At 37.4% G+C, this 21,511-nt stretch overlaps 1 protein-coding gene across 1 annotated transcript in view; it reads right to left on the reverse strand.

Annotated features, from left to right (window-relative positions):
* The window catches only part of LOC128689850 (carbonic anhydrase-related protein 10-like), a 284,325-nt gene that overhangs the window by 565 nt on the left and 262,249 nt on the right, over nucleotides 1-21,511 (reverse strand). Inside the window, exons 8-10 of the mRNA XM_070087551.1 lie at nucleotides 7,071-7,225; nucleotides 2,279-2,413; nucleotides 1,143-1,185 (exon numbers count right to left, since the gene is read on the reverse strand). Of these exons, the coding sequence (XP_069943652.1) occupies nucleotides 1,143-1,185; nucleotides 2,279-2,413; nucleotides 7,071-7,225 (333 nt within the window). The remainder of the gene's footprint in view (nucleotides 1-1,142; nucleotides 1,186-2,278; nucleotides 2,414-7,070; nucleotides 7,226-21,511) is intronic.

Consider the following 21,511-nt stretch of genomic DNA (forward strand, 5'->3'; position numbering starts at 1 on the left):
AGATATATAGTACATATTGTTACGTGTTTGACATTGATTATAACGCGAAAATCTCATCCAGCTCCTCAGAACTGGGGCGCGTGCCCAAAATACAGCAGGCATTACCCCTCTGAACAGCAGCGCTGAGTCACTGGAACAGAAAACTAGCTGCCCTGGGATCCCTAGTTACCCTGATGAGTCTTTTGCCTAGGTCCTTAGGGAACTTAGATGCACTCTTTCCCCATGAGCCAAGGGTCTCTGAGCCTATGGGAACAAACATATAATGATGGGCAAATTCTCCATATTTTCTAGACTTTTGGGACTCCCTGAAGCTGGCGGCTGCCCCTCCTTCCTCCCTGGTGTATTGGAGATAGGTATCAGCCAAGGTAGATGCACATGTGTAGTCCCACGCTCCTCATGTCTTGCAGTCTTTCCCTCAGATTTACGGCACACAAAACCATGGTACCCGAATCGGTCTGCTGCTTCACTTCCACAAATACACCTGTGTACGGCGAGAATAGGCGCGGCAAGTCGAAGGGCAACACCAATGCGGTTGGTCTGTGGGTCGAGCCGTATGCCAAGGCTGGAGTTGGGAACAGCTAACAGAAAGTCCCCTGCATGAGGAGCTCTCACTGCCAGGAGGCGGGCTCTATCCTTCCCTGACACACTTTGAAGCACTGATGAGGCTATTTTCTCCACTATGGGGCCATCCCAGTGCGACTGTTTGTAGTTGTTGGGGGGAGCAGGTCTGGTTTCAGAGCCCGTTAGATTATCCCAGATCATGGCTTCGTCAATGAACTTTTGGTCCTGGACTCCAATCTTGCCCCTAAAATGTTCAAGGAAGAATTGCTGTTACAAGCCCTCTGGATGTAATGCATGAGGACAGAAAAGCAGGATTCGATCCTGCGTCACAGTACCCAGCCCTGTAAGAACAGGACATGGTACGCATCTCTCTATCCACTTGACCATCAACTCTCAAACACCAGGAGCTCAGGGAAACTTAACGTGATTTTCCTGGTGCGAGAATATGCATGGTCGTGGAGACTAAGAGATTGATTTCATCCTCATCCTGTTTGGGGTACTAGCCTTCTGTATATTAATGAAATCACGAAACATGTGATTCTGAATCATTAACAGAACTAAATGTGTTCAGCAATACGTACCTCGGTAGTGGAATTTTGGCTCTGATACTGAACACTTCTTTCCCTGGAGAAAGAGATAATATATTAGAGTGTGTTATAAGACATAAACACAATCACACACACACACACACACACACACACACACACACCCATATACACACACGCACACACACACACACTCACAAGCACGTCAAGCACGTCAAGAAATTAGAGAAAGTGCAAAGGTTTGCAACAAAGCTGGTTCCAGAGCTAAAGGGAATGTCCTACGAAGAAAGGTTAAGGGAAATCTGTCTGACGACACTGGAAGACAGGAGGGTCAAGGGTGACATGATAACGACATACAAAATACTGCGTGGAATAGATAAGGTGGACAGAGACAGGATATTCCAGAGATGAGACACAGAAACAAGGGGTCACAATTGGAAGTTGAAGACTCAGATGAGTCAAAACGATGTTAGAAAGTATTTCTTCAGCCACAGAGTTGTTAGGAAGTGGAATAGTCTGGCAATTGATGTAGTGGAGGTAGGAACCATGCATAGTTTCAAGACGAGGTATGATAAAGCTCATGGAGTAGTGAGAGGGAGGACCCAGTAGCGGTCAGTGAAGAGGCGGGGTCAGGAGCTGAATATCGACCCCTACAACCACAATTAGGTGAGTACACACACATACAAAAACATACACAGACACGGACACTCACAGACACTCTCGAAAGATACCTAAATTTTATTGACAAGTACCTTTGAAAACTGTTAATTAACATACACAGAAATATATATATATATATATATATATATATATATATATATATATATATATATATATATATATATATATATATATATATATATATATATATATATATATATATATATATATATATATATATATATATATGCACGAATAAAATTTGACAAAAAAACGAAAAATCATTTTTTCACCTGCAAATCAAGTACCATCTCCCACCTACACGCACCTACATAAATTAATATCACACCACCTACAGTAGTTACACACCACCGGTACTCCAGTCATACACCACCTACTCTATTTACGCACTACTTACCACCCATACACACCATGTACACCTACCTGCCTTCTGTAGTAAGACATCGCGTCTCACCCCTACGCAACACCTATACCCACGTACTCCCACCTACCTGGGTGTCGGAGAAGTCAATGTTGGTGCGGACGGTGCGGTGATGGGCAGACTGCAGCGGCCGGAAGTTGTTGGCTACCGGAGCGTTTCTTCGGAAGTCAGACGAACCTTGCTTGAGTCGTCTCAATCCCCGCATCTGACCACAAATACAAGTCTCGTTAGACGCAATATCTGCGCATCACTCCTCAGGGGATATGACTTATACACAATATCTTGATGAGGGAATTACTAGTGATATGAGCAAATTCGCCGATGACACAAAGATAGGTAGGATAATTGATTCAAACGTAGATGTTATGGAACTTCAGGAGGATTTAAACAAACTCTATTCTTGGTCAGAAAAGTGGCAGATGCAGTTCAGTGTAGATAAATGCAAGGTTCTGAAGCTTGGGAGTGCCCATAACCCTAGTACTTATAAGTTAAATGATGTAGAACTTAGCCATACAGATTGCGAAAAGGACTTGGGGGTTATGGTGAGCAGCAACCTTAAACCAAGACGGTAATGCCTAAGCGTACGTAAAAAGGCAAATAGATTACTGGGATTTATATCAAGAAGTGTAAGCAACAGAAGTCCAGAGGTCATACTGCAGCTTTATACATCATTAGTAAGGCCTCACCTAGATTATGCAGCTCAGTTCTGGTCTCCATATTACAGAATGGACATAAATTCGTTAGAAAACATTCAGCGTAGGATGACTAAATTAATACATAGCATTAGAAATCTTCCTTATGAAGAAAGATTGAAGACTCTTGAGTTTCATTCACTTGTTAGACGAAGAATGAGGGGAGACCTGATCGAAGTGTATAAGTGGAAGATAGGTATTAATAAAGGGGATATTAATAAGGTCTTGAGGATGTCTCTCCAAGAGAGAACCCGCAGTAATGGATTTAAATTAGATAAGTTTAGATTTAGAAAGGACATAGGAAAGTATTGGTTTGGAACTAGGGTAGTTGATGAGTGGAACAGTCTACCTAGTTGGGTTATTGAGGCTGGGACTTTGGGTAGTTTCAAATTTAGGTTGGATAAGTACATGAGTGGGAGGGGTTGGATTTGAGTGGGACTTTCACATCAGAGCTTATTTCTTGGGTAGCATTGAAAATTGGGTTGGGCAAATGTTTTGTTAGTGGGATGAATTGTAAAGGACCTGCCTAGTATGGGCCAACAGGCCTCCTGCAGTGTTCCTCCTTTCTTATGTTTCTTATGTGTCTGCAGGGGATATATGATTTATATATTAAAATATCTACGTATCAGGCCGCTTAGATATGATCTATAAATAATATCTGGGTATTGGGTTACACTATGCGGAACTTCTACGTAATAGGTGAATATCAGGTGGCCAGGAGAAGGACTTGCACTCAACAAGTGTCTCTTAGGTGACAAGTTAAAAAGATTTGATTTAATTCGTCCGTACCAGGCAGCAAGGTAAATAATTTTAAGCGCTACTTTCGTATTCCGTTCAAAGATGATTTTAGTTAAGAAAACTCTCTACTTTTCGGGGATAAATTGCAATTATTTTCCCTCAAAGAACTCAATTGAGTTATGCCAATTTTTGATATACTTAACGTAATATAAGATCGTAAGATTTTATGACCAGGGGAGCAGCGTGTGTGCCCATTGGGCGAAACATTGTCAATAAAGGATCTCAGTATACTGCATATGTGTTTATTTTTTCCATCGTGTCAGCATTTATATCATTTATCTCCACCGCAGTAAGCCTACGTGGCCATGATAGGCGCTACCTTCCTAAATCCCGCCCTTCCCCTCCATATATTTGTCCAACCAAGTTTTTAAGTAGCTGACTGTGGTGGCTCCTGAATCTACATAGTTATTGTTAAATCCACGTACCTCTCTGTACAGTTTAAATAAATAAGCGGGTACAACAGCTGTGGTTATATTCAGCAGTCGTGTACACCCTACGTGGCCACACAGCAGTCGTGTACACCCTGCGTGGCCACACAGCAGTCGTGTACACCCTGCGTGGCCACACAGCAGTCGTGTACACCCTGCGTGGCCACACAGCAGTCGTGTACACCCTGCGTGGCCACACAGCAGTCGTGTACACCCTGCGTGGCCACACAGCAGCCGTGTACACCCCGTGTGAGCACACAGCAGCCGTGTACACCCCCGTGTGAGCACACAGCAGCCGTGTACACCCCCGTGTGAGCACACAGCAGCCGTGTACACCCCGGGTGAGCACACAGCAGTCGTGTACACACTGCGTGGCCACACAGCAGTCGTGTACACCCTGCGTGGCCACACAGCAGTCGTGTACACCCTGCGTGGTCACACAGCAGTCGTGTACACCCTGTGTGGCCACACAGGGTGTACATCGACTCCAAGCTGAGGGACTAATTACCTCAAACTCCTGATCTTTCTTCTTCGTATAGGACTGATGAAGCCACTGTGTGGCGAAACGTTTCCTCATTGAAAGATACCCAAGTGTTGCACATGTGTCTAACTTATCAACTTGTCGGTTCTCTGAACCATTTATCTACATCCATCTTCGTACATTCTTCAGTGTATTCATATCCAGTGTGTAGCATGGGAACTAGAACAATGTTATATTATCTATACGAGACCTTACTAATGATAAGTAGGTGCAGAACTATAGCTTAACCTTGGGACTTCTTTTACTTATAATTTGTGTTTTTATTCCCGAGGAACCGTTGGTCTTATTATTAACATTTAGGCATTGGTGTCTCGCTAACAGTGACTCGTCTTGCTAACAATGACTGGTCTCGCTAACAAGGGCTGGTCTCGCTAACAAGGGCTGGTCTTGCTAACAAGTGAACGTCTTCTTAAACATCCGGTCAGATCAGTTTTTAGGTGCCAGAGTTGTTTTCATTACCATGGATTAAAACTTTGCATTTTCCACATTAATCTGCATCTGACCTTTTTCCAACCATAATATAATTTGTCCAGATCATTTTTGTGTCATTAGGGAATTACTCATGCTGCTCTTAGTTCCTTCAGCATCATTAATATAGATTATGAACAACAAGGGGCCCAAAACTGATCATTGTAGGACACCATTTGTGACTCATTCCCATTCCAACTTTATTCCATTCATACAAACTCTCTGTTGCCTATAAGTCAGTCATATCTTGGTCCATGAGAGAACTTTACTTCCAATACCGTGTGCTGCCACTTTCTGTAGCAGTATCCCGTGTTAGAGTCTATCAAAAGTCTTACTGAAATCTAGGTAAGCAAACTCATATTCTTTATCTTGATCCTTCGCCGCAAATGCCACATTGAAAAAAGTCCGTAAATTTGATAGGCTGGAACTGCATCTTGTGAATCCCTGCAGCGCTGCTTGAAGTAAATTGTGTTCATGGAGATGGCCTCTAATTATATCTTCTATTATCCATGTAATAATTCATCCATTATTGATTTCGGGCCGATTGGGCAGTAATCTGATAGTAGTGACCTTCCCTCAGCTTCGAAAATATGATTCCCAATTAGCCATCTGTGGTATATCAGGTACGATACACCTTCGTAGTAATGTATAAAAAGTTGTTAACAACTCACTAGCACCATCTTGCCATCTTTATGATGACTTGAAAACAGTTTACAGTTGCCGGGCACTTATTTTGATTTAATTTGTTTATTTGTTTAATAACTGTGTCTCAGGTAACTAGTGTTTACCTAATTTCTGGGCTCTGTCTTTTTGTGTTAAGAACGGCAAGAAATTGTTAGTAAAAACTGAAAACATTTCTTTCTTATTATCACTATATATATATATATATATATATATATATATATATATATATATATATATATATATATATATATATATATATATATATATATATATATATATATATATAGATATATATATATATATAGAATGACATGGAAAGCATATAAATCTATAGGGGAAGGAAGGCGGGGTAGGGGTCGTCCTCGAAAGGGTTGGAGAGAGGGGGTAAAGGAGGTTTTGTGGGTAAGGGGCTTGGACTTCCAGCAAGCGTGCGTGAGCGTGTTAGATAGGAGTGAATGGAGACGAATGGTACTTGGGACCTGACGATCTGTTGGAGTGTGAGCAGGGTAATATTTAGTGAAGGGATTCAGGGAAACCGGTTATTTTCATATAGTCGGACTTGAGTCCTGGAAATGGGAAGTACAATGCCTGCACTTTAAAGGAGGGGTTTGGGATATTGGCAGTTTGGAGGGATATGTTGTGTATCTTTATGTGTGTATGCTTCTAAACTGTTGTATTCTGAGCACCTCTGCAAAAACAATGATAATGTGCGAGTGTGGTGAAAGTGTTGAATGATGATGAAAGTATTTTCTTTTTGGGGATTTTCTTTCTTTTTTTTTTGGGTCACCCTGCCTCGGTGGGAGACTGCCGACTTGTTGAAATGTATATATATATATATATATATATATATATATATATATATATATATATATATATATATATATATATATATATATATATATATATATATATATATATATATATATAAAGAGAGAGAGAGAGATGGACGAACTAGCATCAGGTAGAATTCAGTCTGGATTATAACTTTCTCTCGTGACTGCTGTGCAATGCTCTACCCTCAAATATTTCAACATTTTCTGCAGTCTCTTCTTGTACTTTGGTTGTGCTGTAGATACACACGTCTTTACCAAAAACCAAAGAGTACAATGTATCCCATTCTGTATGTGATGAGGACAAAGACACACACACACACACACACACACACACACACACACACACACACACACACACACACACACACACACACACACACACACACACACACACATACATACTACTAGAAGCACCTACCTGGCTGAAGGCGATGTAGAGGGGTTTGTTAGGAAGGATCCATGTGACCGTCTCGTAGCAGCCAGGTACGGTGAGGGAACCATCGTAGGTGAGGTATTGTTCAGTAGTGGGCAGGAGCTCTCTCACTGACAGTTGGTGCACTGCTGACGACGAACCTATGCCATGGTAATAATAATAATAATAATAATAATAATAATAATAATAATAATAATAATAATAATAATAATAATTAATAATAATATCCAGGACGAAGTGGTAGACCTGAAGGGGGCATACTGTGCCTGGGAGGTAATTAGGTTACACAGTGCCAGGACACAATGCTCGATTCCCGTAGAAATAAATAAGTGAGCACTGTGTGTAATTCATCTACTCGCCGGTCCATGTAAAGAAAATCGCCTCAGCGAGTCACAACAATGCCTCAAGAAAGGACAAAGTTCGCCTTCTAGCCGTGAGGGTATCACTTGCTGGGGATTTCCTTATGGCTATCAGTAATTCCTCGTTAGGCATTTGCCTCAACCCTCAGGATATTCGTTATAGTGTACCTCTTCTCGTACCCGTTCTCCCTTCCCCCATTCTCACCAGACACCGTGTATCTACGACAGTGCGTAGACAGACCACTTTGAGCTTTACGGTCTTACCTGTTATAAGCCAGAAGACACGAATAGGTCAACGATATCACTACAGCTCATGCCAGACCTGGTGGCAGTCAGAAGCGCCCAGGCAGTCACCATGCTCCCCTGGAAGGAGGTAGGCTAGTAGTACGGGACCACACCTGTGTTTACAATAGCCGACACCTACCTCCGATACTTCGAAGCAGAAGAAGGTGGTCCCTCCAGTTTCAGGGAGACCCAGGAAAAACCCACATACAAGGGTCTGGCAACATGCTAAAACTTTCGTTTCAATAGAATCGGAGATCCTTGGATCACGAGGAAAGTGCACACATAAGTTCCTGAAAGAGTTAGGTAACACACGCAACCAGAAAGCCAAGTATCAGAGAAAAACTAGGTTTCTTCTGCAGAGGTTCAGTGTTGTGAACCAGAGAGGAAGCGCTGCATCATCCAGGGCACGAGGACCACCTCCGAAGAGCTGAATGAATTGTTCGAAATATAGATCACATGATTTCATATATGTTATTTCCATTATAGATGAATCCTTTGAAATAAAATCGGCCGGAGTGGTTATAAAATGTATATATATATATATATATATATATATATATATATATATATATATATATATATATATATATATATATATATATATATATATATATATATATATATATATATATATATATATATATATATATATATATATATATATATATATATATACATAATGAAATGAAATACCGGCATTCGAACTCACGATGGTTCTTAGATTAGCAGTCCTACGCCCAGTAAAAAACAGAACTAGTAAGCATATACAAACACACACACACAAACACACACACACACACACACACACACACACACACGCAAGGAAATTACCCAATGCGTTAGTCTAAATCTCATTCGCTCAGTATTTTTCGTCGATATAGTAGTTGTTATGTAGAACAATTTACAGCCTGTGTAGAAATATTGGTCGTAGGTTGGCCAGCTTCCCATTTATGCTCCCCCACACACACGCTATTTACAACTGCTACACAACAAGCTATGTTGGAGTGTGATCTGTGGCCAGCACACACACTAGCCAAGCTCGCTGCCGCAAACATCTACCTATTATGAGCTGTCTGTTTGTCAGTATCTGTCTGTCTGCCTGTCTATCCGTCTGCCTGTCTGAATGTATGTATATACCTTTGATGTAACTTGGACGGGTTTCGAGAGTTTTCCTACTTCCGCAGCCCAGCCCTGGGCCAAGCTCAGTCTACCACAGCCCAGCCCTGGGCCAGGCTCAGTCTACCACAGCCCAGCCCTGGGCCGGCCTCGGTCCACCACAATCCAGCCCTGGGCCAGGTTCAGTCCACCACAACCCAGCCCTGGGCCAGCCTCGGTCCACCACAGCCCAGCCCTGGGCCAGCCTCAGTCCACCACAGCCCAGCCCTGGGCCAGCCTCGGTCCACTGGAGTGGTCATGAAAGTCTACCACAATGCACTTACATTTCTATGTTTTTCTTTTGAGTTGATGGCCTGAAATATTTACTCTGAATTACCTATACACCTTTTTTTCCCTTTCTCATTGATTCGATATAATTTTAACCTGTTTAGAGATTTGATTTATTCGCAATGTAGTGTTTTATTGGAAAGGGCATTTCTATTATTTCTTAATATACTTGTGGGCCAGTAGGCCTCCTGCAGTGTAATTTGAGGTATCACTTCATTTTGTGAGGTGTTACCTCAATGAGTGAGATGTCACCTTCTCTGAGTGAGGTGTTACCTCAATGTTCAACATATATGAGCTGCTTATCGTGCCTTCTTTCTCGATTCTTCTGAAGATGTTGTGTGTAAGCATCTGAAAGCGACCAGGTTTTTCCTATTTTCACTGTGGTATTTTTATATGTATGTATTTATGTATGTATGTAGCTCTGTGTATTATTCCCTCTCTCTCTCTCTCTCTCTCTCTCTCTCTCTCTCTCTCTCTCTCTCTCTCTCTCTCTCTCACCTCCCTGCTACACCAAACACAACATTTACCATATATCAAGAGCCCACATATTACTCCGAGAGATTAATTTCTGGCATGAATTATCCTTTACTGAGCACCGCACCACCTGTGCAGGAGTTGTGAACACCGCACCACCTGTGTAGATATTGTGAGATCACGCCACCTGCCTAAGTGTTGTGAGCATCACACCACCTGCCCCTTGCAGGAGAAATACCACTCAAGAGCAAAAAAGAGGTATCTTACATTATTTGTATAGGATATATATATATATATATATATATATATATATATATATATATATATATATATATATATATATATATATATATATATACATATATATATATATATATATATATATATATATATATATATATATATATATATATATAAATATAGGGGGTGGTAGGAGAAGAAAATATTCAAACAGCTCCGGGGAGAACCTTGAGTTTTCCCTGAGGTACGTTTATTGTCTTCTCTGAGGATGAGGGTCCCCATTCCAGCTATAGAGGTGGTACTTCCCTATATTATATATATATATATATATATATATATATATATATATATATATATATATATGTCGTGCCGAATAGGCAGAACTTGCGATCTTGGCTTAAATAGCAACGCTCATGTTGCCATATAGGACAAGTGAAAATTTGTATATGCAATAATTTCGCCAAAATCATTTTGAACCTAACGAAAGAAATATATTTCACTGTGTTTGTTTAGTATTAAATTATTATAAACAAATCTAAAATATATTTAGTTGGGTTAGGCTAAAATAAAGTGTTCTTGTTATTATAAGGTTAGGAAAGTTTTCTAAGATTCTTTTGGAGCAAAATTAAAATTTTTACATTAATATTATTGAAAAAAATATATCTTTAAACGTATAAGAGAAAATTTTAGAAAGGACTTAATTTTAAATGAGTTCTTGCTAATTGGCCAGTTTTACATATTCGGCACGACATATATATATATATATATATATATATATATATATATATATATATATATATATATATATATATATATATATATATATATATATATATATATATATATATATATATATATATATATATATATATATATATATATATATATATATATATATATATATATATATATATATATATATATATATATATACATATACAGTAGTATACATATTAATTTGGATAGTGATGAAATAAGACATTAATTTGGGAAATTAATGTTTATTTGAAAAATATACGATAATTATATGACAGATAACTGATTTAATAAGAGTGAGTACCCTTGTCTTTTATAAGCACTGCTACACGCTTTGGCATAGACACAATCAATGTTGAACACATTCTGGCAAGTTCTTCGTCATGATACCAGGTCCTAATAACAGAAGCAATTAGCTTCTCCACAGATGCACAGTCCTGTCTGGCGATCCTGCGTTTGGTTATTTCCCATAGACTTTCAATTGGGTTGAGGCCAGGAGAGTTTCCAGGCCAATTTAGAACGCTTAACACAATGTCTTCGAAGAACGTCAGCAATTTTCTGGAAGTGTGGCATGGAACAAGATCCTGCTGGAAAATGCCTTCTCCATCCAGAAAGTCTCTACTCACAATGGGAAGAAAATGAGTTGCCAGGATTTCCTTGATATTGTCACTGTTCATTGTTCCCTCAACATTAACAAATCTTCCAGGGTCTTTAGCAGTAAAACTGTCCCGAAACATCTTAGGTGGGTGTCTTGGCGCTTACTTAATGTATCCATTCCTAAGAGGACCGTCTTACTAATAATGATCTGTACCCATGTACTTCAAAAAGCGCCGTTTTTTCTTCACAGCAGCAGTCAATAATTGTTTCTTTACCAGCTTTCTGGCAGGCGTCCCAGCTTCAAGGAGCCTTCGTCGAACAGTTGAAGAATCAACATTTGCGCCAGCTGAAGCCAAATCTCTCTGTAGATCTTTGCTGGTTTTCTTGGGAACCTTTACACTATTTCTTTTGATAATCTTGTCATTGTGAGGTGTTATCTTCAATTTTCTTCCACATCTTCCTTGAAGCAAAGCTCCACAATCACCAGTGTTGTCATCTCTCTTCAGAATCGGACTATCAGTTGACTTTGCTAGGCTCAAATTTTCGGCGATCTGTCTGATACACAAATCAGCATGTTTTCTAAAAGCTATAATACTTGCACGGTTCCTAGGTGTAACATTCATTATGAATTCCAGTAGAAATCGTGAATTGAAGGGGAGAATTTGGCAAAACCACATTCACTCACGGAGTACGCTTGCTGGAATAGCCTTACAGAACAACAGCTGTTGTAGTTATTACGAGAGTCGCAGAGTAACACCACAGCTGGATAATTACAAAATTTACTCCTATCTCAATCTGAACACTACTATATATATATATATATATATATATATATATATATATATATATATATATATATATATATATATATATATATATATATATATATATATATATATATATATATATCTTTTCTTTCTTTCAACACACCGGCTGTATCCCACCGAGGCAGGGTGGCCCAAAAGGAAAACGAAAGTTTCTCCTTTTACATTTAGTAATATATACAGGAAAAGAGGTTACTAGCCCCTTGCTCCCGGCATTTTAGTCGCCTCTTACAACACGCATGGCTTACGGAGGAAGAATTCTGTTCCACTTCCCCATGGAGATAAGGGGAAATAAACAAGAATAAGAACTAGAAAGAAAATAGAAGAAAACCCAGAGGGGTGTGTATATATATGCTTGTACATGTATGTGTAGTGTGACCTAAGTGTAAGTAGAAGTAGCAAGACGTACCTGAAATCTTGCATGTTTATGAGACAGAAAAAAGGACACCAGCAATCCTACCATCATGTAAAACAATTACAGGCTTTCGTTTTACACTCACTTGGCAGGACGGTAGTACCTCCCTGGGCGGTTGCTGTCTACCAACCTACTACCTAGATATATATATATATATATATATATATATATATATATATATATATATATATATATATATATATATATATATATATATATATATATATATATATACATATGTCGTGCCGAATATGTAAAACTGGTCAATTACCAAGAACTCATTTAAAATTATTTTCTTTCTAAAATTTTCTCTTATACGTTTAAAGATATATTTTTTTCATTATTGTTAATGTAAAAAATTTTAATTTTGCAACAAAAGAATCTTAGAAAACTTACCTAATCTTATAACAAGAACAAATTATTTTAGCCTAACCCAACTATATATATTTTAGATTTGTTTACAATAATTTAATACTAAACAAACACAGTGAAATATATTTTTTTCGTTAGGTTCAGAATGATTTTGGCTAAATTATTGCATACACAAATTTTCACTTGTCCTATATGGCAAGATGAGCGTTGCTATAAGCCAAGATCGCAATATGTATATATGTATATATATATATATATATATATATATATATATATATATATATATATATATATATATATATATATATATATATATATATATATATATATATATAAATCACAATAAAACGCGTGAGTGAAATATGAAAAACACCACAATGAAAATAGGAAATAAAACCTAAGCGCTTCCATGTGCTTACACACATGTTCAGAGGAATAGGAAGATAAGGCAAGAGAAACACATTTTTTTTTGTTAGATCCTGAGGTAACTCCTCAGAGAAGGTGACAAAACCTCACATAAACCAGGTCCCACACAAACCTAAACCACACATACAGTTGCCCAACATCAAGTTAAATTGTTCGCCTTATAAAGAACACACATTGTATTTTTGTGAAAAATGTTTTTGCCTTTAATATTATGGACAATATTCTGGATTATAAAATTGTCAAATTTGAATACAAATTTGAAATATATTGTGCATCATGTTTGATAATAGATGATTCCACAATATTTCCTTGAACTGTCTACACAAAGGCCTGTATCCTTACATAATGAACAAAACACTGGATTTGTGTCCGCTAGATATTGTTTATTTATGTTGTTTAATTCTGGTCTCAAGAGATTCGCCAGTTTGTCCTAAATAAAAGGCATCGCATCTTTTACATGGGATGGAGTATGCACAACTTACAGATTCTCAAAAATGTGCTTCTTGCCTAATCTTCCTGTTCCTCTGAAGATATATGTGTAAGCACATGAAAACGCTCAGGTTCTATTTCCTATATATATATATATATATATATATATATATATATATAGATATATATATATATATATATATATATATATATATATATACCTCGTTCTAACGTCTTTCCTGCTTTAAGTTGCTTTTAGCTTCCAAGACGTTGTATGTATCTTCTCGGTGATCTCTGTTTCTTCGTAATCGATGTCTAACCCTCTCCCTTCTCTCTCTCTCTCTCTCTGTCTTGATTTTGTAAGTTGCCTTCACCAGTTTCCTTGTTGACTTTGTTATGTCCCGTATCATCAAGTTCTCTGCGAACAAGTCTGCAAAAACTGTGTTTAAGAACCTCTTCACTTCCTGCATCCTCCGAACAGTCAGATGTTTTTCTTATACTCTCTCTCTCCGTCCTCTCTCAGCTTTCTCATTCCCTCTTCTAAACTCTCCGATCGTTCTTCTGAGACAATCCTAATTCTCACCCATTTCTTATTTTCCTCTTATGTTCCCTCAAGTTTCTCTTCCTCTCTCTCTCTCTCTCTCTCTCTCTCTCTCTTTTTCCATATGATATTTGTCTAACTCAGTTCTTCACTCATTACCTTCCTTACTATGGCTACAGTCCGATGTAAACACAAAAATTCTTCTTCTTTTTCTTCTTATTTCTGATTAGTCTTAATCTTTCAGTTTACTTATCTTGTGTTACTGTTTGTTAGGTTTCCTTCCATATGCTTTCCACTTCGGTAATTTCAATACAGTTTCATGTATAAATAAACACCGATCAATGACCCTGAGTCAGGTTGTGTGTGTGTGTGTGTGTGTGTGCACTCACCTATATGTGGTTGCAGGGGTCGTGTCCCGGCTCCTGGAACCGCCTCTTTGCTAGTCGCTACTAGGTCACTCTTTCTCTGCTCCATGATCTGCATCATACCTCTTTTTAAAGCTATGTATGGATCCTAAGGCTAAAGAAATACTTCCTAATATCCCAATGGCTCATCTGAGTTTTCAGCTTCCAGTAGTGGTCCCTTGTTCCTGTGTTCCATCTCTGAAACATTCTAGCCCCGTCCAACTTGTCAATTTCTCTCAGTATTTTGTACGTCATTATCATGGTTCCCGATCCCTCCTGTCCTCTAGTGTCATCAAGTTGAGTTCCCTTAACCTCTCCTCATAAGATATCCCTTAGTTCCGGGACTGGTCGTGTTCTAAACTTTTTTTTTTTGTGTGTGTGTGTAGCTGGCTCTACCCGGCTGCTTATCCTGCCTCTGTCATTTACAGATTCGCTTTCAACAGTTGTAAAGTTCATTTCCTGCCAGGGGGTAATCAGACAACTATTCTATCTTGCCTGCGCGAGGAAGTGCTTGAAATCTCGCAGAGTTAATGAAAAACAAATTAAAGATCGCGACTTTGCCGGAACTCACTGATTTTGTTCAGAGAAAGAGAGAAATTCCTTTACTGAATTACACAGTACTAACACTGGTTCAGAGTTTACTGAATTACACAGTACTAACATGGCAATATATATATATATATATATATATATATATATATATATATATATATATATATATATATATATATATTATATATATATATATATATATATATATATATATATATATTATATATATATATATATATATATATATATATATATATATATATATATATATTTATATATATATATATATATATATATATATATATATATATATATATATATATATATATATATATATATATATATATATATATATATATATATATATATATATATATATATATATATATATATATATATAGGGAGGTACCACCTCTAGAACTGTTATAGGGACCCTCATCCTCAGAGAAAACAATAAACTTGCTTCAGGGAAAACTCAATATTCTCCCTGAAGCTGTTTGAGAATTTTCTCCTACCACCCCCTATATTATATATATTTATATATATATTTTATTTAAAGACAAAATACATTGACAGAACATTCACAAAACTACGATACAAAGTAAAACAACATAGGTAACTCAGAGCTACATCTCGAATACTTCGTCCAGCTCCCCGGCGGTGGGCCGCGTGCCCAGAATGCTGCAGGCATTTCCTCTCTGGATCGCAACACTGAGTCTCTGGAAGAGGAAGCTGGTCGCCCTGTGGTCCTTTGTTTCTATGATGAGCTTTTCACCCAGCTCTATTAGGAACTTCAGAGCACACTTGCCCCATGCTCCAAGGGTCTCTGACCCTATTGGGATGAAGTTATAGCAAGGGGGAAGGTCTTCATATTTGCGGATCTTCTGAGTCTCCCTGTTGCTGGCAGCTCCACCCCCTTCCACTACGGAGTATGGCTGGTAGGTGTCTGTCAATGTGGCGGCACATGTGTAGTCCCAGGCAATCTGCTTTCCATCCTTCCAAGGTAGCATAGTGGCTCCATCAGGACGCTTTAGACTTCCGTCAGACCTCTGCACTTGGGGTTCCCGTTGAGCTGGGCAACGGGCTGTGGCGAGGCTTCTCTTTATGATATCATTGACCTCCTCATGCCTGGCATACTTCCCTTCTGCTGTGTGACACACGAGACCATGAAGTCCGAATTGATCAGCTGTCGCCCTGCCGCAAATACACCTATGTTCGGTGAGGATGGGGGCGGCTAGGCGAAGAGCAACACCAATCCGAATGGCCTGTGGGTCTAGTCGAGTGCCTAAGGAGGAATTGGGAACAGCAAACAGGAAATCTCCTGAGTGTGGTGCCTTCGCTGCCAGGAGACGAGCTTTGTCCTTTCCTGAGGCGTTGGAGAGCATTGTGTTGGCGATTTTTTCCATGATCGGTTTGTCCCAGTGGGACTGTTTGTATTCTTTGGGAGGAGCTGGTCTACTGGAGGAATCTGTAAGGGTGTCCCACTGAATCGCTGCTTCAGTAAACCTGGGGTCTTGAGCTCCTACCATGTCTCTCAAGCGTTCGGGAACAATCTTCTTGACTAAAGCACTGGAAGCCAAACATGAAGACAGAAAAGCAGGTAAAGCAACATGCGTTGCTTTGCGCACCCCTATACCTCCCAGTCGTACTGGGAGGGTTGCCTGATCCCATTGCTGATCCTCTAGTGACAGGTTCAGTGCCTTCTTAAGGGTTGACCTCAGGTGTGCGTCATATTCGTCGAGTGTTGGGTTGTCAAAAGAGGGTGCACACCTGAGGAAGTAAGTGAGTCTTGGAATAGTAAGGCACCTTGTGAGGAGATGCAGAGCATCATGGGCATCAAGATTGCTTATTCTCTCCTCCATTCTCATCAGGTCATTCAATTTGTCCTTGAGGACTGTGTCGATGGCCTGGTGACCCAGCGGTACTCCCAAGAGGGTACTGTTGGACGGAGTGGTAGTAGAGACTTCTGGGAGGATTCTTCGCACAGCATTGATTATTTCCTGGTTTGCTGTGATGATTTCACACTTGGAGGGATTGAGGATGAGTATCAAGTCTTCTCCCTGTGTTTTCACCAGTTGTAGGTCCCCTACCAGGGACTCTTCAGTACCTGCCAGAGTGCCATCATCGAGGTACCAGATATTGAGCTCGCTGCTTAGGCTGGAAGTTAGTTCTCTTACTGCCAATCAGAAGAGAAGTGGAGCTATATATATATATATATATATATATATATATATATATATATATATATATATATATATATATATATATATATATATATATATATATATATATATATATATATATATATATATATGCAAAACAACCACTGTGAAAGAATAGAGAAATTCCAAGCGCTTTCGTGACTACTCACATTATCAAAGAACAATAAAAGTAAAGTATCAAAGGAAGGTTTATAAAGGGGTAGCCCACACTTCACTATCAGATCCCACAACAATGAAACACCTGACGCGAGACAGCAGGCCCGCCGGCCGAACTGGACAGGTTCTTCACTCAACCCACCAACAAACTATTCTACCCAAGAAATAAGAAATTTAAAAAAATATTATTTGTCCAATGCATTATTAAATTCTTCCCAAATTCTATTAATTATAAATGGATCTAATTTATATAAACCAAAGGAAATATTCATATTATTGTCAAAACTGCTTTTTATGAAACAAGATTCAATTATATTCCTGTCGACCATGGACTTGCTTGATACTACTTTCTCAACTTTTTGAAAATCAATTGGATGGTTAAAATCTCTTATATGAATAAATAGAGCATTGGAATCTTGTTCAGTTCTAATGCTATGTTTATGTTGTTTTAATCTTAGTTCGAGATTTTTACCAGTTTGACCGTAATAAAATTTATCGCAAATTTTAAAGGAATCTTATAGACACATCCATCAGCATTTTGGAGGGAATTCTTTATCAAAAGTTTTTTTTTACTGTATCAAGATTTTTGAATTCAACTTTAATATTAAAAGTTTTAAGAAGAAAAGGCATATCAACCAAGTTTTCATGTTAAGGGAGAACCAACATATTTTTAGTTGAATAAGGCTGGTTGTCCCTTTTTGGATTGTAAAAAGTATTTCTAGCAACTTTAAAAGATTTATCAATTACATTTCTTGGGTATTTTAAATCATTACCTATTTCATATATTTTAGATATTTCCTCATCTATGAACTCAGGACTACAAATTCGTAAAGCTCTCAAAAACATTGATGAGAAAACAGACAGTTTAACTCTATCTTGATGGGAAGAATAATAGTGGACATAGGAACAGTTATTTGTAGGTTTTCTGTAAATTTTAAATTTGAATTCATTATTACCCTTAATAATTAAAACATCTAGAAAAGGCAATGAGTTATTTTCTTCAAATTCAACAGTAAAATTTATAGAATGGGCTAAGCTATTTAATTTGCCAAGGAAATGGTGTATATCTACATTTTTGGGCATAAGACACAAAATATCATCAACATATCTGAACCATTTAGCTCTATTAGGGAGGATTGTGTTAAGCAATCTTGTTTAAAAAAAATCCATGTATAGGTTACTAAGAACAGGTGAAAGAGGATTTCCCATTGCCATACCAAACTTCTGAGTGTAAAACTTATCATTAAATACAAATTTTGCATCAACAATGCAAAGTTTAATAAGTTTAATGATAGTAGGAACTGGCAATGGTAAATAATAATTAACGAGTTCTTCAGATAAGAAACTTAATAAATCATCAACAGGAACTTTCGTAAACAAGGAAGTAACATCAAAACTAACCATGTTAAAATCATTTAAGTCAGTCAAGGAGCTTAATTTATCAACTAAACTTTAATGTTAAAAACAACATAGATTTAGTTGATAAATTAAGCTCCTTGACTGACTTAAATGATTTTAACATGGTTAGTTTTGATGTTACTTCCTTGTTTACGAAAGTTCCTGTTGATGATTTTTAAGTTTCTTATCTGAAGAACTCGTTAATTATGATTTACCATTGCCAGTTCCTACTATCATTAAACGTATTAAACTTTGCATTGTTGATGCAAAATTTGTATTTAATGATAAGTTTTACACTCAGAAGTTTGGTATGGCAATGGGAAATCCTCTTTCACCTGTTCTTAATAACCTATACATGGAATTTTTTGAAACAAGGTTGCTTAACACAATCCTCCCTAATAGAGCTAAATGGTTCAGATATGTTGATGATATTTTGTGTCTTATGCCCAAAAATGTAGATATACACCATTTCCTTGGCAAATTAAATAACTTATCCCATTCTATAAATTTTACTGTTGAATTTGAAGAAAATAACTCATTGCCTTTTCTAGATGTTTTAATTATTAAGGGTAATAATGAATTCAAATTTAAAATTTACAGAAAACCTACAAATAACTGTTCCTATGTCCACTATTATTCTTCCCATCATGATAGAGTTAAACTGTCTGTTTTCTCATCTATGTTTTTGAGAGCTTTACGAATTTATAGTCCAGAGTTCATAGATGAGGAAATATCCAAAATTTATGAAATAGGTAATGATTTGAAATACCCAAGAAATGTAATTGATAAATCTTTTAAAGTTGCTAGAAATACTTTTTACAATCCAAAAAGGGACAACCAGCCTTATTCAACTAAAAATATGTTGGTTCTCCCTTACCATGAAAACTTGGTTGATATGCCTTCTCTTCTTAAAACTTTTAATATTAAAGTTGTATTCAAAAATCTTGATACAGTAAAAAAAACTTTTGATAAAGAATTCCCCCCAAAATGCTGATGGATGTGTCTTTAAGATTCCTTGTAAAATTTGCAATAAAGTTTATTACGGTCAAACTGGTAAAAATCTCGAACTAAGATTAAAACAACATAAATATAGCATTAGAACTGGACAAGATTCCAATGCTCTATTTATTCATGTAAGAGATTTTAACCATCCAATTGATTTTCAAAAAGTTGAGAAAGTAGTATCAAGCAAGTCCATGGTCGACAGGAATATAATTGAATCTTGCTTCATAAAAAGCAGTTTTGACAATAATATGAATATTTTCTTTGATTTATATAAATTAGATCCATTTATAATTAATAGAATTTGGGAAGAATTTAATAATGCATTGGACAAATAATATTTTTTTAAATTTCTTATTTCTTGGGTAGAATAGTTTGTTGGTGGGTTGTGTGAAGAACCTGTCCAGTTCGGCCGGCGGGCCTGCTGTCTCGCGTCAGGTGTTTCATTGTTGTGGGATCTGATAGTGAGGTGTGGGCTACCCCTTTATATACCTTCCTTTGATGCTTTACTTTCATTGTTCCTTGATAATGTGAGTAGTCACGAAAGCGCTTGGAATTTCTCTATTCTTTCACAGTGATTGTTTTGTATATTCTGAAATCACCTGTTTACTGTGTTCTTATTGTATATATATATATATATATATATATATATATATATATATATATATATATATATATATATATATATATATATATATATATATATATACATATATATATATATATATATATATATATATATATATATATATATATATATATATATATATATATATGTATGTATATGTATATATACATATACTCTAATCAACACTGAAATGTGGAGTACATGGTAACAACAGCGACAGTCTGGTGGAACATTCACACTATAATACTTGCCTATAAAGCTGCCGAATCTAATGGAATTTAACGAAATGGAACTATATTGTTTCCGAAATTTGCAGCAGAGTCAGCAGTGAATCAGGTCTCTCTCTCTCTCTCTCTCTCTCTCTCTCTCTCTCTCTCGAGAGAGAGAGAGAGAGAGAGAGAGAGAGAGAGAGAGAGAGAGAGAGAGAGAGAGATTAAGAACGTTAGAGTGGAGGAAGCGTATTAAAGGTGATAGAGTATGTACTGGAGGGCCTCATGGAGGATTGTGAGTCAAGGAGTTTCTCTCTCTCTCTTCCACTCTCTCAGCGCTAAATCAGTATGAATCATAAAAAGCCTGGTGAATCAGAGATTAATCAGGCTTGATCCGAGGAAAGGGAGGGCAGCTTCCTCGGATCAAGAGCCCGTCACCAGCCTCAGCGCAACTCCCTCCCATTGAAGGGATTACGCGCTTAAATTAATTCAATTTCACGCCAGTCTGAGAACGACTGGAAACTAATACGTTATAGCAGCGGGTTTCTAATAGCGGTTTCTTCTAATTTGGTTATTAAAAGTTCTCTTTTTCTAATAAAGTGAATAATTTTTTTCTAATTTGGTTCTTTTAAATTGGTTTCTAGATGTTTTCTTTTAATCTGGTTTCTAAAAGTATTTTCTAATCTGGTTTCTA

Source organism: Cherax quadricarinatus, chromosome 22 (assembly GCF_038502225.1).
Source record: "Cherax quadricarinatus isolate ZL_2023a chromosome 22, ASM3850222v1, whole genome shotgun sequence".
NCBI classification, from domain to species: Eukaryota; Metazoa; Arthropoda; class Malacostraca; order Decapoda; family Parastacidae; genus Cherax; species Cherax quadricarinatus.